Source organism: Homalodisca vitripennis, chromosome 7 (genome assembly GCF_021130785.1).
Source record: "Homalodisca vitripennis isolate AUS2020 chromosome 7, UT_GWSS_2.1, whole genome shotgun sequence".
Classification (NCBI taxonomy): domain Eukaryota; kingdom Metazoa; phylum Arthropoda; class Insecta; order Hemiptera; family Cicadellidae; genus Homalodisca; species Homalodisca vitripennis.
In genome coordinates this window covers 65,744,278-65,761,276 of record NC_060213.1, presented here as the reverse complement: position 1 = coordinate 65,761,276, position 16,999 = coordinate 65,744,278, and the positions used below count along the sequence as shown (strand labels likewise).

At 33.3% G+C, this 16,999-nt stretch overlaps 1 protein-coding gene across 8 annotated transcripts in view; it reads right to left on the bottom strand.

Moving 5' to 3' along the window:
- Positions 1-16,999, bottom strand: part of LOC124365943 (protein RER1) — a 58,344-nt gene that overhangs the window by 32,407 nt on the left and 8,938 nt on the right. For 7 of the 8 annotated variants that reach the window (XM_046822083.1, XM_046822086.1, XM_046822088.1 and 4 more), the window contains exons 2-3: positions 4,856-4,989; positions 36-140 (exon numbers count right to left, since the gene is read on the bottom strand). In XM_046822083.1, coding sequence (XP_046678039.1) covers positions 36-140; positions 4,856-4,933 — 183 coding nt within the window. In that variant the 5' untranslated portion in view covers positions 4,934-4,989. Of the gene's footprint in view, positions 1-35; positions 141-2,774; positions 2,940-4,855; positions 4,990-16,999 lie in introns of those variants that run through there. The other variant, XM_046822089.1, reaches the window with a different exon arrangement.

The window sequence follows — 16,999 nt, the reverse complement described above, 5'->3', positions numbered from 1 at the left end:
TTATCTAGTCAGAATTAAAAAACCATGCTCCTCACCTTAAGTAAAAATATCCTGGCTAGAAAAATAACTGCTAAGATGGCTGCACCAATCCACCTTCCAGCAAGATAAGGAGTAACATCATCCAACAGCTTTTGGTACCGCTGAAACAAACAATTAACATTAAATTTCTCAAACAGGCTAACATAGTACATGTTGAGTAAATACCATCCAATAAAAAGTTACCTTAATATTTTGTTTGTTTTTAATTGTAGAGAAAAAATCAGAGAAAATCTAATCGAAAAATAATTAAAATTATATTTTTAATAATAACATTAAATTAAAACGTATTTTTGGGGTAGTTAACCTTGTTCAGTGACACAGGAAATGAAAAATGATTTTGAACTAATATCTTGTACCTCTGAACAATAGCAAATGTCCAAAAATTCTGTTATCTCCAGAATTCTTCCTTTATAAAAAACATTTACATTTTTTAATTCATATATCGACACAATTAGTAAATAAAACAGGATCGATGTTTAAAATACCAAGACAAAGCTTAAAGATACCGTATTAAAATAAAATAGTAGCAGGTATTTGACTCTCCAGTCAATTCCTGTCCATGGCTGGCCATACATAAGTTATATAAAAATTATAATTTTATATAACTATATACACAGCATTTCATTCTTGTGTTGGGTGTTTTCGTGCATATGTGTTCTCAAAATAATTCATTCCTGTTATGTATAATTTTATTTGTTTTTAGTACACATTTAGTTTTTAAGAATTTTATGTCATGTTTTGACAATGGTACAGCGTTCCCAAAACTAGTAAACAAAATAAAAAAGTTAGATTAAAGACGAAAAAGTTTGCAACCTTATTTATTAATAAAAATGTTTATTTAAGGAAAATGGCATTTTACAAATGTTTCCAATAATAATGCTTTTAAGCTACAAATGTTTTACCATTATGCTATAAATTATACAATAAATTTCACTGTAGTTAAAAACAATTTTCACTAGACAATTCAAGGCCTAACTTCAGGTGAAAAAAGATATGAAAAACCTGTTTTGGATTCATTTTGTCACTTGCTTGCAAGCATTTGGCATCACTCATTGTGCACATTATAGTAAAAAAAACTTATTTGCAATTTATAAAAGATATATTTTACCATACTCGCACAGTTCACTAACTATCATAAAACAAAAATCAATTGAAAACAAAACAAACGTAAAAAATACAAATACTTGCTGTACCAGCTAGAGACAGGGAAAGAGTAAGAACGCTAGAGTGAACATTTAAATTCTAACCGTATTAGCTAGAATGCTAAAAATGATAGAGCAAAGACGTATTTATAACAAATCTGTAATGTCAATGCCAGTGACTTGACTCTGGCAGTTATCACACTAGTACAGCTGTTGTGTACAGCGATCCATGACACTAAAAGGGTTGAAAAGATATTTTTACAATCTTTTGGCAGTATGAAACAGGGGTTTTGGAAAAGCAGCAAAGGTGCTTGAACTTTAAGACCATGCTTCAGGTCAAAACATTTGAAGTGTTTAGCAAGGAAAGTTTCAACTCTATTAGTGTTATTACTTTTACAATATCATATACACTTGTTAATGTAACAAATATATGTCTTAATCTACTCATGTTTCTTTACAACATCTTTAAACAATGAAATCTAAATTTGAAAGTAAATTTTCTAACAAACAAATACTTAGAGCACATAGTTAACTGTTGTTGAAGACCGAGTTACAAGGCACTTTCTGTCAATAAGTGAAACTAACCTCAACTGTCGTAAACTGCACAAGTATTTACAGTATTAGTATACAATACTCAGTCAGCTCTGAGTAATCATATTGTTTGCAAACTTGCAATACTGTAGTAATTGTGTTTACTCACAATACAATCATATCCTAGAGAACATACTGTTCTCACTAAACACATGAACATGCATAACTTAGTACTCTACGAGATAACAGTCCGCTAAGTCCACAAATTAAGGAATTCAATATAAATTTAACTTTGGTATGAAATTTATCAAATAATACCTTAAATTAACATTAAGGTTATGCATTTGCCAGTATCGCACAGTCTGACCGCTAAATCGCATGAGCATTATCGTTTAGTTTAAAAGGGGATTTTTGTACTTAAAAAGTTGAACCATTTACATACTAATGTAAATGCCTGCCTTTTGTTCAACTGCTGTAGTTTATCTGTCTAGCATGTTTTAAGCAAAATAGTTTGATACAAATTATGTTATACCCAAGTATAATTTAAGAGAAATACCTAGCGATATTTCAAAGTGTTTAAAAATAGGCATATCATTATGTACCAGTTTCGCTATGGAATAATTTAATTTTAAATTATAAAACACAATTAAAGAAAAAATTATTCACAATTTACAAGAGCATCTCAAATAAAACACTAAAATCAGAACATTTTAACACCTTTTACATTTTAATAAAGGTCAAATGTTAAATGTTGGATTTATTAGTAAACTGTAATAGGTAAAAAGAGGACAAAGTAAAATAACATTTTTATTTCAATTATGCAAATAAAAAAACTACCTAAATACAAAACAAACCTTTAATAGGAACATGATATTAATAGAATGGAATGTAAGAAACAAAAATATTAATCAAACAAAAATAAATTAATAAAATTAAAAAAAATTGTTTTTATATTTGTCAACAAATCATACAACTTACTTGTCATTAGTTGAGACAAGGAAATAGATAATTATTCTTACCTTCAACTATAGCATTTCTAATATATTATGCTAATATACTAACCATTCTGTTTAAAAAGATTTAATTTTGTATAACAAGAAAATTTAATCAATTAGAACACATACAATGCCTCAACTTAAACTTTCCAGAAGAACTGTCTGTTAGTATGGAACCGTGAGAACAATGTCTAAACACACCACAAGTTTCAAACATGTTTATGCCATATTTTACCACTATTCATTTATTTTATACACGCAAAGAGATGCCAAACACTAATATCAAGATCTAGGATGAACTAGTCTAATTCCAAAAATGCATATCTGTGCTATGTTAGAATTATCTTATCAGTTTGAGTGGATCAACTTAGATAACAAACCTTGGTGTGGGATGAGAATGACACACACATTGTTATCCACTTAGTTTTTTGATTTCAAAATTTTGTAATTACAAAGTATCTTAGTTTGTTATAACGTTAATTGTTGAACAACACAACACACCGTTTGCTGAAGAATACTTTTAAAACCAGATTCAAAACATATTTTGTTAACACGATAAATCAGGAAACAGCACTGGTGGTGGTTAATCTCAGCAGTTGAAATGTAATCTACACTAACGAAAAATTCTAAGCACAAGGAAATTAAGAAGACAATCTGACAATGTAAAATGTAGTCATACACTGAGTTCCCTTCATAATATACAAGCAGCTTTAAAGTATGGAGTTCTTTCTTGTTGTAAATCATTAATAATTAGTCATGTTCTCTGTCAGTATCACAATATATCTGGCAAATGCATAACTAACGATGTTTTACTTAACTTAGCGGTGTACCATGGGAGATTTTTGGTGGTTTATAATACAATGCAGACAATCTACCCAACTCTGCATATCGTATTTTTAAATACTGCCTTCCTTTGTCACATACATTTGCCAATTTAAATGTGGACACTATAATATGTGGCAATTCAATTACGAGATGGCATACGTACTATCATGCAGCCGCAAAGGGTGACATTGGTATTGGAATTTAGTAAAATTTAATACTTCCAAAAAAACCACACACAGTTGTGGTTTTTTGTTTTACTTTACTATTGAGTATCGGCTATAGTGGAAGTCAGCATCATGCTAGACTTAAAAATCAACCCCTGTAATAAAATGTTTTGTAAAATAAGATGTCTACTGAAGCACTTCTAAGTGTTAAACAAGGGTTTTCATGATAACACTATGTCATGTGCATGAGATTTTCTATTGCATAAACGGTTTTCTAAAAGTTGGGAGGAGGTTGAAGTTGACATGCTATGGCAACAAAACCCAAAGAAAACATTAAGAAGATTGACAAAATTGTGTGAAGAGACTGACAAGGACGCACTTTGTTGATTGTCAACAAAGTTAACTCTAATAAAGGAGACATTAACAGATATTTTACATAAAAAATTAAACAAAACAAAAAGGTTGTACAAAGATAGTCCCAAGACGCTTATTCAAAAACACAGACCATTGGAAGAATATTTGGTCTGACAACATAGAAAGGCTCATTATTCAACTGGCTTTGCTTACTATGCCTCATCATTGTGTTAAAAGCATGACTTTTCCAATATTACCTAGACATCATCTTAATTGATGCACTGAAAAATTTCTGAATAGGAAAAAGTGAAAAAAAACCACAAATAAAGATTGAAGGCGATTCTTTATTTTTTTAAATGTCTAAATGCATTGAAAAATAATTTTAAGGGCATTACAACTAAATGAGTGTTTGAGATTTAAATTGTTAATGAGATATGGTACAAAGAATTATTTATTAAGCTGAAGGAAAAAGGCTGAATTTTTGTGGAAGAATGACTAATGGACTTTTAACAGGATGTCAACAATGTGCAAAACAATAACAAAAATTAATAAACATGTTATTATTGTGGAAATAAATAACATAAATAAATGTGCCAGCAAACACTGTCTTATTTGTGAAGCAGCTTTTTGTAGGCAAGAGCATTTCAGTGTGTGAATATTTTCTATGTTGTATTTTTTCAATAAAATACACATCTTACAACAACAACAATCTTAATGTTTACTATCCAGATTCTGTGAAATGACTAACTATCCTGGAGGTTCAGAATGATGATGGAGTCATTTAGGTTTAGTACTTTTTACCAACCTGTTGGAAAATTTTCCATTTTTGTGTGGCTATGTTACCCCTGGAGCTGTTTAGACTTGAAGAATCTCCTTGCATCATGTTTTTGGTATTTTCAAATCACAACAGGCAGCAAAACAGGTACACCCAACATTCACCTGAAACGTAATCAATCAATAAGTTGGTCTGTTTTTGAAATATACTTACAAATACTTAATATTTTGCATTTTTATAGTGTAGTGTTTTCTATTCCAAAAAAGTTCATATAATTTAGAATGTTAAATCAATTACAATGTTTAGTAATAAAGCATGAAGTAAGTCAACTAGTATTGAAATAAATCAATAACAATGTAGAAAAATACTATAAATCATAAATTTGATCAAATTATTTATTATTTTATGTCCATGAAGGGACCATGAATTAGTCTTAAATTTAAGCGCAATTCTAGTTGCTTGTCACTGTATAGCTCTAAACATTAGTTATCTATTTGATTGCTAGAAGTAGTTTTTGCATGAGTTGATGAAACACTTTCTCGCTTTAGTCTGTTAGCACAAATTATTCATAACATGTTTTACAGTCTAGAGAAGGTAAAGATTGATAACCTTCCGGTCATGGATGCCATTACAAGGGCATATACCAACAACACCACAATAAAACACATGAGTTTTTTACAGGCCACAAGTTGTAAGTTCACTAGAAGTTTCAAAGTCATTAGTGTTAAGTTCCAACAATGTCCTGGTTGATAGGCTATCTTTCATCCCATTGTCTACCTTGACCTATCTACTGCTAAAAAGTAATGTACTTAAAGTTGCTCTGTAATTATGGCGACTTAGATCCCCTAGAACCCCCGCTGTTAAGTTGCCATAGCTGTATCCTTGACAGCTTCCTAGTGAGATTAAGAACATCTCATGAAGGAACATGCATTTCGATCTTGTCTACTTAGAGATAAAGTTTTATGCAAAATTTCAAATCTATAAACCAATTTGTTCTCAACATAACTCCTGAGTGATAGACTTCTTTAATGTTCAGCCAAATCCCACTAAGAGACAAGTCATCATCCAACTTGATCTTGCCTAAATGTAGAAATGAAGATTTAAGCGAAACTTCAAGTTTGTTACTCAATTCGTACTTGGGATGCTGAGTGACAAAGAAAAGATAAATTTAATCAGCCCCTGTGTGAGAGCTCTCACTAATGCTCAGCCAATGATGGTGATATCAAACAGATCATTTTCCCTATGGAAATCCCATAAAGATAGCAAAAATTAATTTACAAGTTTAAAAAATAATAGGAAGTCATTGGTTTGTATTTACAGTTTAATAATAATTTATGCACTTACTATGCTCAATTATTTAAATTAACGTGATTTTTTAATTTTTAGATTAACTTATTAGATATAAACAATGATTTTGGGTTGCATAAATTGTACTTACTATAGGCCTAGTAATAAAACTTATCTGTTGACATTGTACTGTTGTAAGAAGAAATTCATTCCTTTCTGACCCACTGACAGTCTTCTTTGGACATGAAATATTTGGACATAATGCTCAATTATTTAAATTAACGTGATTTTTTTAATTTTTAGATTAACTTATAAGATATAAACAATGATTTTGGGTTGCATAAATTGTACTTACTATAATAATAAAACTTATCTGTTGACATTGTACTGTTGTAAGAAGAAATTCATTCCTTTCTGACCCACTAACGTTCAGTCTTCTTTGGACATGAAATGCAAGAGTGAACACACTGTCCTTTGTGGTCAAAGGAGCATTGGGATAATTTCACACTTCACTAGGTAGCGAATCAAACCCTATTAATTAATAGAAAATCATAACCAGCCATCAAAATAATTTCCTTGAATTGTTTCTCTGTATTCACAAGTGAATCTTCCTTGTATATTTCGGCATTCAAACAGAACTGAATGGAATTAAGAGCTTTAGATAAGATCTATCTACAAATAGCCTCCACACATTGGCGTTTTGTTCTTGATTGAATAGATAAAATTTTAAGAGATTCAGTTTTTGTGAATGAAACTAAAAAGTTTTCTACATTTTCCACAATGTTACAAAACTCGTTACAAATCTTACACTTAACAATAACAACATATATGGAAGTGAAGTACATCTGTAAAAGGTTGAATATTTATTTTAAATACAACTTCAACATTTTAAATGCTGTGAATTTTCCTGAAGTTGAGACACGAGTAGTTGGTGGTGAAGCAAGTGTGTTATGTAATGCTGGTCAATTGCAGTCATGTTAACACAGAGGATTCTGATCCTACAACCAGACTGGCAAAGAGGGTGATTTCATAGAAAATCTAGTGTTACCAAATTACTATCTAAAAATTGCTTCCAGTAAAGCCAGATATACAGTGGTTATGTGTAGTCAAATCCCAATAAGTGTCAATAGCTTGGTCAAATTCTGAAGTTTATTTTGAAGTATGATATCACATATGTAATACAATGCCTCTTTTTGTCTCATTAATATACTAAAGATGTGTATACATTGGACAAACATTGTCTGCAAGCATTTTATTGTTTGACGGCGAAAGTTTGGTGTTTTGTAAGCATGAACGCCTTCTTGGAGCAATGTGGGGGAAACATGCTATCATTTTGTTATTTTGTTCAGCCAAAATGTACAGTCTGTTTCTTGCCGAAATTTGGTGGTTTAACCCGCCAGGAGGCGCATAACGGAGTTTTCCTATGGGTACATAGTTTATTGCCAAAAAATTTCAGTTTCTTGCGTTCGGCAGCCGTGAGCATCTAGTTACCTCACGAGCCTCTTTCTAGGAATCGTATGCGATACCGTAATCCACCCCCTACCACCACTGCTCAGTGTCAGTTGAGATCGCGTAGATACCTGGAGGATTTCTCCTTGTGCGCCTTCTCGCGTTACTGTATACTTGGAGTAAAACTCCGCGTGCGCCCGTTCGTGTGACTGTTTTTCATAGTGTGAATTTATTAATTTATTTGTGAGTTTATTAATTTTATACTGTTGTGCGAGGTGTACTATACAAAATGGACCCTGAGGAAGAAAATAGGATCGCCAGACTTTTAGAAAGTGTAGAAAAGGAGATGAGTGAAAATGAAGTTTTGAGACCTTTTGGAGGGTTTAGAAGAGAACTTTTCAATGAAATCGATGAGGAAGAAGAACTTTATGATGGAAACGATGATGTTGAAGATCTTGACGGTATACTAGTTCCAATAGGTGATGACAGAGCAGAGCAAGAAAATGATGCACTAGAGGAATTGCCACACTATGTATTAGATGATACAGTCGACCTCGAAAATATTCCTCTGAAAGACAGACTGGAAAATGATGTTGTGATTCGTGCTAATGGAAGGCTTGCGCAAAGATATGAAAATGCTCTGGGATCTTCAACCAACGCCTCAAGCAAGAACTCGAGCCAGAAACATTCTTCGAATGAGAGATGGTCATGTCGGAAATGATGCAAAACAAGCCAGAACGCCTACAGAGGTATGGGGGCTATTTTTTACGGAAGGGATGATCATTGAAATAGTTGAAAATACAAATATATGGATAGAAGCGCATAAAGAAAGGTTTGTGAGGGAAAGAGACTGTAAACCTACAACCCCAGCAGAGATCAAAGCTGTGTTTGGTATTTTGTATATGGCAGGAGTTTTGAAAGCATGTCATCTAAATTTACATGATCTATGGGGTAAGGATGGACCAGGTATTGAGTTTTTTTCTGCTGTCATGTACATAAAAAGATTCAAGTTTCTTCTACGTGCACTAAGGTTTGATGATATAAACACAAGAGATGACAGGAAATCAATCGACAAACTGGCACCAATCAGAGACTTATTTGCAGAGTTTGTAGATAACATCCAGAAACACTATGTTGTGAGTGAGTTTGTCACAGTGGATGAGATGCTTGAAGCATTTCGGGGTGGGAGTGATACCGACAATACATCCCAAACAAGCCAGTGAAGTATGGAATAAACATTTTTGCAATGGTGTGTGCAAAGAAATTTTATACCACCAATCTTGAAATCTATGCGGGTAAGCAACCTGAGGGCCCGTATCAAGTCAATAACTCACCAAAGAGTGTTGTGGAACGACTAATACAACCCATTTCAGGCAGTGGGAGGAATGTAACCATTGATAATTGGTTTACTTCCATTCCACTGTGTTTTGAGTTACTAAATGAACACAGGCTCACTGTAGTAGGTACACTGCGAAAAAACAAATGTGAGATTCCAAGGGCAGGCCTGTAGGCAGCTCAATGTTTGCATTTAGAGAGGGATGCACTATGGTGTCATATCGAGGAAACAAAAAGAAGAACGTTTTGTTGATATCGTCTATGCATGATGACGATATGATTGACCAAAATGAGACTTCATATACATTTGGAAAACCGGAAATTGTACTATTTTACAACACCAGTAAGAGAGGAGTTGATGTTGTTGATAGATACAAGGAAAACTACAATGTAGCAAGAATTAGCAACCGATGGCCGATGACTGTTTTTTATTCGCTCTTGAACATTGCAGCACTGAACGGCTTAATTATTTTGAAGGAGAATATGGAACAGCCGCAAATGTTGAGAAGAGGTTTCCTGAGAAACTTGGCAAAGGATCTCTGTAAACAGCACATGCTATCTCGAGTGGTGTTGCAGGCACTCCAAGATTGACGAAGGAGCTAATCTGTAGAATTCTAGGAGTGGAAATGCCTCAAGCTCGACGAGCACCACCACCAGCAGATATCTTTACTGGAAGATGCTTCAAGTGTGATTGGCGCAAAAATCGACCATCCAAAACTAGATGTGCGAAGTGCCAATTCTTCATCTGCAAAGAACACGCCGCCCCCGCCCAGTGCATTGACTGCGTCCAAGGTGAAGAGGAAATGGAAGTGGATGATGAGTGAACACTCAGGAAAAAAAAAAGGAAAGACTCATTATTATGTATGTAAATAGTTATGTTATTCATTATTTCTAATTAATTAATTTTTTTATTATTTGTAATAACTCAGTAGCAGTACTTTATAGGAGATTTAGACATTAGGTCATCATAAATATCCACTAGTATACCTATTTTTATATTTTATATTATATAACATACAATTATACAATTTATAAATTGTTCTAATGTTATTTAATCACATAGAAGTGTTATTTGGTTAGTATTTACTTCAATATATACTGTTTATACAATGAAAATAGCGTTTTTACTAAACCTGGAGGAATACTCCGTGTGCGCCCTCTCACGTTATAGAATCTGTGCGCCTCCTGGCGGGTTAAAGTGATATTTTGTGTTGTGTGTACACCATACTACAGTAGTAAGCATTCACAAGTGCCATTAACACTATACTAAACTGTGTTCCACTATTCTTTAGTGACTGCAACACGATGTGTTTGCCAATAAAGTGCTCCTAGGCAGTGATCAAACTGCCATTTACTTCTGAATTCATTTGCAACTACAATCTATTCTTCAACAGAAGCCAGTGTCTTTATATAAGCAGATAACACATTCACTAATGCTGTACAGAATTCCTGTTCAACTATGCTTTATATATTCTGATTGGGTATTTTAAACAAATGTATAAACGAACGAGAAGAGTCACCACTCGCAAAAAAATCTCAATTTAACTGGTAGTCGGATTTTTGCACTTACTGATTCTTGAATAATCTTATTCTGTTTTGAAGTTTCAGGACCTATAATGTTATTAGCGTTCAAAATCTGAGTTTGACATTAGAGTAAAGTGGAAAACAGACACATCTGTCAAGCCTCCTCTGAAGTCTTTACCGCTATATCTTACCACCACTGTCTCCATTGGTAGCTAATAGCTAAGTTTGCAGCAGAAATAACAGTACAAGAAAAAAATGCTGACTCGCTCCGACATCCATTTGTAATGTAAACACTGAATCACAGCAAACACCATTTAAATTAAATTTTGGCAAACATTTTTTCAGCAAATATTTTGTTTACCAAACAAAATATTTGCTTATGTTTGGTGAACATGTTTGTCGTGAATGTTCGTCTAGTTTGGATACAGCTAAGGCTGACTAGTCAGACTTAAAAAGGACCATTAATAAACCAGTGTTTAGAAAAGCTAAGAAACCTATGGTTCAGTTTTACTTCGGTTTCGAATCATTTCGGTACGTATTGGCCTTGATTGTATTGTAATGTATATAGCGACATTACAATTTCATGTTCTCATGTTCTTTCAATTCTCATGTTCAAATCTAGGGAATGTCTTAGACTTATCTTTTGGGTGTTACAGATATGAATCAAGCTGTATGCATTTAACACACACTTATCTCTAGTAGTTGTAAAAATGCTCAATTTTGTTGCAAGAAATGTTTTTCTAGCCTATCTCCATAGTTACTAATCCAGGTGTCCCACGAAGAGACACCCAAACAAGTCAAGTGGTAAACATTTGATTTTATATTACTTGCCCATTTATGCATAGAATATTTTCAAACTCTACACAACTCATTAAATAGGTTTTAAAAATATTCTGTGAAAATTGAAAAAAATGTTGAAACAAAATGGTGGCATTTTGAAAAACTATACTTTAAAAACAGTATTTTTGGTTTGGTAAAATTATTTATTGTCATATTCTTCAGAAATAAAGCATTTCAATCAGAAAATTAGAACATAGCCTATTAAAAAACCTACAATTACAGTCCACAATTATTCAAACTGTAATCTATCCACAACGACACACTGATAACAGCGCTTAACAAATGAATCATAAGCTATAACAAAGTAATTCTGCGGTATCCGGAAAAGTTCCTCTTCAATTGATTGTTTTAATTCCTCATCATTATTGAAGCTACGAGTATAAACTTGTTCCTTTAAGTAACCCCATAGAAAGAAATCACACACAGTTAAATCTGTGGATCGGATGGCCAATCTAAAAAAATCACTTCCACGACCAATCCAACGGCCATGAAGCATCTTGTTAGAAGATTACTTGATCCATTTCTGGAACCGTAAAAGGAGGCAAGACTTGTTAATTTAAAACCTATTCCCAGTCATTGTACTGTCTGAAATGTCGTAAGATAGCACCCCATTACCACCACTGACAGCTGCCCAAACAGTAATTCCTTTTGATTTGAATAGAGTCTGTTGTCTTTGTTGTAATAATTATAATATGCCTATTATAATTACTATAATATCTACCATTGCGGTAGAAAGTGGACTCGTCTGACAAAACAATAATTTGAGTATGCCAATTAGGATCTAGCTCATGAAACTCAATGGTACGAGAACAAAATTCCACTTTCCTGTCCAGATCATCTTCAAGAAAATTATGGGCTAGGTGACTTTTGTAAAATTTAATTTTGTTTTTCTTATTATTCTCTGTACTAAAAACTTTGGAACACCAGTTTCAAGTTCAACCTTCCTTAGTGATTTCTTTTTTTCTGAAGAGCGGAGCATTGATATGCACATACTAGTATTTCTCTTTCCTCATTTGATCCTCTAGAGTACTTTTTTATGACACTTTCAGTTTCTAACAAAAGATTTTCCCACTTAGTTATTGTTGGATTGCTAGGTGGTTCAACTCCTGAGTAGGCAACCTGAAATTGTCTAATTGCTTATGTACTGTTACCAAAGGAAATAGCCCACGCACAACACTTCACTTTTTGTTCAAGATTTAAAGCCATTTCTCAAAGTTCAATATCAGTAAAACTGTAATGGAAGTTAGGTTATGTTTTTATAGCACAAGCAATATTCTTCAATCAAACAGCTGTTTTCAATCATGAGCGTTTTTAAACAGCTATTCTTTAAAAATGTAACACGGTAATCAAATCAAGTAATTCATGAAATGAATTTTTATAGGAAGCAAAATGGTAACCTTTGCAATATTCAACATTTTGTTTCTACAATTATCACAATCAGAAAAATCTTTATTCGATTGTTACACGTCATGGTGTACATGAATGGTGTCACATGATTAAGAAAGTAAATGGTTAAGTTTACTAAATATGATTTACATTAGTATCTAATGAAATATAATACAATGTAATTTTAATGATTTTAAAAACTATTGTGAATTGTATAAAATTCAGAAAAGGAGTACAACAGAGGGTCAGTCAGGTAGCTTTTAAGTTTATTTTTTATTAATTTTATATTGCTTGGCAGCAAATTAAAAAATTTTGGTTTTTTGCAGAAAAAGTGTAAGTTATGTTGAGCTACTGCCATATTATTTCTATTTCTTGTATTATAATTATGGTTCTCACCATTGTTGCCTAAGCTATGAGTACGATTCATCACTGACATTATAGTTTCATATATATATATATATGCACTGTAAACCGTCATGATACCCAGTTGAGGAAAGTGATCCTTCACACTTTCATTCCGTTTAAGTTTTAAAATGACACGAATTGTTTTTTTAATATCACTAAAATTGAATTTAAATTTTTTATTGATGTGGATCCATATAATGAGATACCAAATACAATATGTGAAAAATAAATCATTTTTAGAGTTTCTTGTGAGCATAATTTTGATATTCTGCAAAGAGCATATCAGAGTTAATTTTTGAAACTATATTTTCTGAATGTTTATTCCATGTTAGCGAACTGTCTAACGTTAAACCCAAAAACTTTACTTCTTCTTCCTTAACTATAGCCACTTCATTTATTTCTATATGAGGATTAATTTTATTTCTGCATTGGTTAGTACAAAATTCCATATAGCTTGTTTTTGTTGGATTTAAAATTAAGTTGTTTTCTTTGAAAAACTGATTTATTTTTGATACGCTGAGAAAAGCAAACTCCTCTATTTCCTCTTTAGATGAAGCAGTAATTCTTTGAGTGGCATCATCAGCGTATAAGCCTAATTTATCTAGCTCTGGAATTCCTTTTAGGTAGCAGAGGAATAGAAGTGGCTCCAAAATGGATCCTTGAGGAACCTTATAAGAAGTTTGTTTTAATTAGGGAGCTTTAATTAAAATAGAATATTTAAGAATAAAGAATATTTTTAAAACCTACTAATTTCTAATGTTAAAAATGAGCGACATAAAGTAGGCTAACTAATTTTTTGAGAACTTGAAAATGGTGATGAATATGAGGAAATTTTGTGAGATATCTTTTAAAAGTGGCGAGATTTGTTCAAGTGGCTTCAAGATGTAGATTTGGCTCTAAGTAAAACCCATGGCGAGAATCCTTAACTTAAATTTTATACAAGCGGTTGTTTACTGCTATCCGAGCAAGCTGTTAATATTGTAGTTTTACTGGTAGTTAGGTCTAGGGCAAAGTTGGTTATAATTCTTCTAGAGTACGAACAGAATATGTTAATAATGATGACATATTTATTGGCAACTCCAACCATTAACTTCACTGAAACCGATTATTTATATACTTACTATATATTATGCTATTGATAAATATGCTGATAACACTTTATAAACTACGAGGCAATTCCAGAAAGTAAGTATACTGGTACTCTCACAGCTGTAGAGAATACTTTTTCGACATGTTGGCAACACTGCCGCGTAGTCTGACTCCTCCCCTTCAAAACGAGACCAATCTGAGGTTAGTGTGTTGAAAACTCTTGACGCAGTAGCATCTCTCGTGAAAAATGTCGATTGTATCTCCCGCAAAGCGTGAAATTCACGCCGTCATTCGCTACCTCGTTGTGAAGAGAAAAGCTCCGGTTGAAATTTATAATTAGGTGAAAACTGTTTACAGTAACGGAGCTATGAATCGTACGAGTGTGTACAAGTGGTGTCACGAGTTTAAAAATCGCCATGCTTCCGTGCATGATGATCAGAGGAGCGGAAGACCTTCAATTGTGACTGACGAACTTGTGGAAAAAAAAATTGAGATTGCGGTCCGTGACGATCGCAGATTGACGTTAGATGAACTTTCTGCGATGTTTCCGTAAATCTCTAGATCCCTGATACATGAAACAATCACAGAAACTCTCGGATATTGGAAATTGTCTGCGAGGTGGGTCCCAAAACAGCTGACAGAACAGCAAGTTGAATCGAGTGCAGAGCTCCAAAGAGTTTTGGAACTTGGGTTGCCCCTCTTACACACCTGAAAGTAAGAGGCAGTCTTAGCAATGGTGTCACACCCTGCCACCCTCCACCAAGAAATTCAAAACCACGATTTCAGACAAAAAAATCATGGCATCCGTTTTTGGGACCATAAAGGCATAATTTTGATTGAATATCTGCCTCACGGGGAGACCATCAACGCGGCAAAATACTGTGAGACGCTAAAAAGATTGAAAAGGGTAATTCGGAATAAAAGAAGTGACATGCTGACGAAGAGAGTCTGACTGCTGCACGACAATGCCAGACCTCACACGGCCAACGCCACGAAGCTACTCCTGGACTCTTTTGGATGGGATGTTTTGAACCATCCCCCGTATTCCCCTGACCTGGCCCCTTCAGATTTCCATCTCTTCACTTCCCTGAAGGTTGCACATGAGTGGAAACAAGTTTTCAACGGACAAGGAAGTGAAGGGGGAGGTGGAGAAGTGGGCGAAAGAGCTGGCAGGAGACTTCTTCGAGGCAGGCATGAAAAAATTGATCCCGCAGTTCACCACTTGCATTGAGAGGGATGGTGACTATGTTGAAAAATAACTTACATTTGTACAAGTGTAACCAAGTATGTTTTTGCTTTAATACATTTTTTTTACCCTACATAAATTGAGTATACTTACTTTCTGGAGGTGCCTCGTAGTTAGCAATGAATTAAAACTGGGTTAGCCACTAATTAGTGGGGGTGGTGGATAGACTTTAATTATTGGCCTAAACTCGATATTAGATTAATATAGAATATAGTTTGATTAAATTTTACAAGCCATATCTTTTTTCCTGGCGGCCATTTTTTAAAATGGCGGTTTTGCAGATTTTAGTAAAATATGCGGTTTGCGAAAAGTTTAATTGTCAAGCTATTTTTAAAGATATCAGAATAATCCAAAAACCAGTGTGTTCAGCATAAAATGAACTTCAATTTGACATTATAATAATGTTTTCTTTTGTGCAAGAAAGTCAGTCAAACTTGTTCTGCAAACTCTCAGAAGAAAATCATCAATTGTTACTTCTTAAGACCATAAAAGTTTAAGAAGGAAAAAGAGACTCACTACTAATATTTTATTTCTTTGTTGAAAACTAATATAAACTACCTACTGAAAAAGTTTTAGCCCTGGGAATGCTCTCCTTTTTTTTTTCTAGAGCTTTTTCAAAAAATGGCCGAAAGCCTAATAATGTCAATTTTCTAGGGTTAATAACTAGAAAAATAATGGTATAAATAAACAATACTCATAACCACAAAATAGCACTTGGACACTTTAGGAAAAAATAATTTGCTTAGATCTATATATACTGTCAAAAATGTATATGCATTTTAATTTATGTTCTAAAATATAATATTATCAAATACATTTTATAAAATACATGATGTAAAAATATGTGTTAGTACCTGAGGAATATTTTAAAATAGTAACTCATAATCTTACACAGTGAGAACAATAGGTAAGAATCATATTCTTCAACTTAACTTTACCGATACAATTTTGGTACTACACTTGCATACAGTATTCACATAATATTGTTCTTCTGTGCATTTAGATTTAAAACATTGGTTTCAATTACTTGTTGGCTGCAATTTTCATCAACGAATTAAATAAAGATGATATTTCATTACATAGTTTTCTCATTTATGGTTATGTGTCCTACCAGACATGGTTGTTAGTTCCAGTGGAGTCACCTTTCGCACTATTTTCTTAGCAGACACCCAGGCAGTGTCATTTTTGGAAAACTGGAAGGCAGTTTTTGGTCCAGAAGGGTGAAAGAAAATGCACCAATACATCATTGTTGACTTCATCTTTGTCTTCGATTTTACCAAACCACCACTTGTCATCATAGATACAAGCAACATAGTCATTACTCGTAAAAGATGATACATTTGTGAAAAGTATCAATGTTTGATGATCATCAAAAGTTTGAGCCTGCAGAAGTAACAAAACATCTTATTTGTTGCCACTTATGGGGATGTATCTGTGATAGCTTCTTGTTCCTTTCACTGGTAAAACAGCATTCAAATCTCTCTGTAAGTTTTGTTTCCATTTGCTTGATTTCGGCTGAAGGAACAAAAAATATACTGAACTCCAGTAATATTTTCTCAACAATATTTGAACATATCTTGTGGAGTCAGGATATGTTCAGTGTAAGGTCTTTT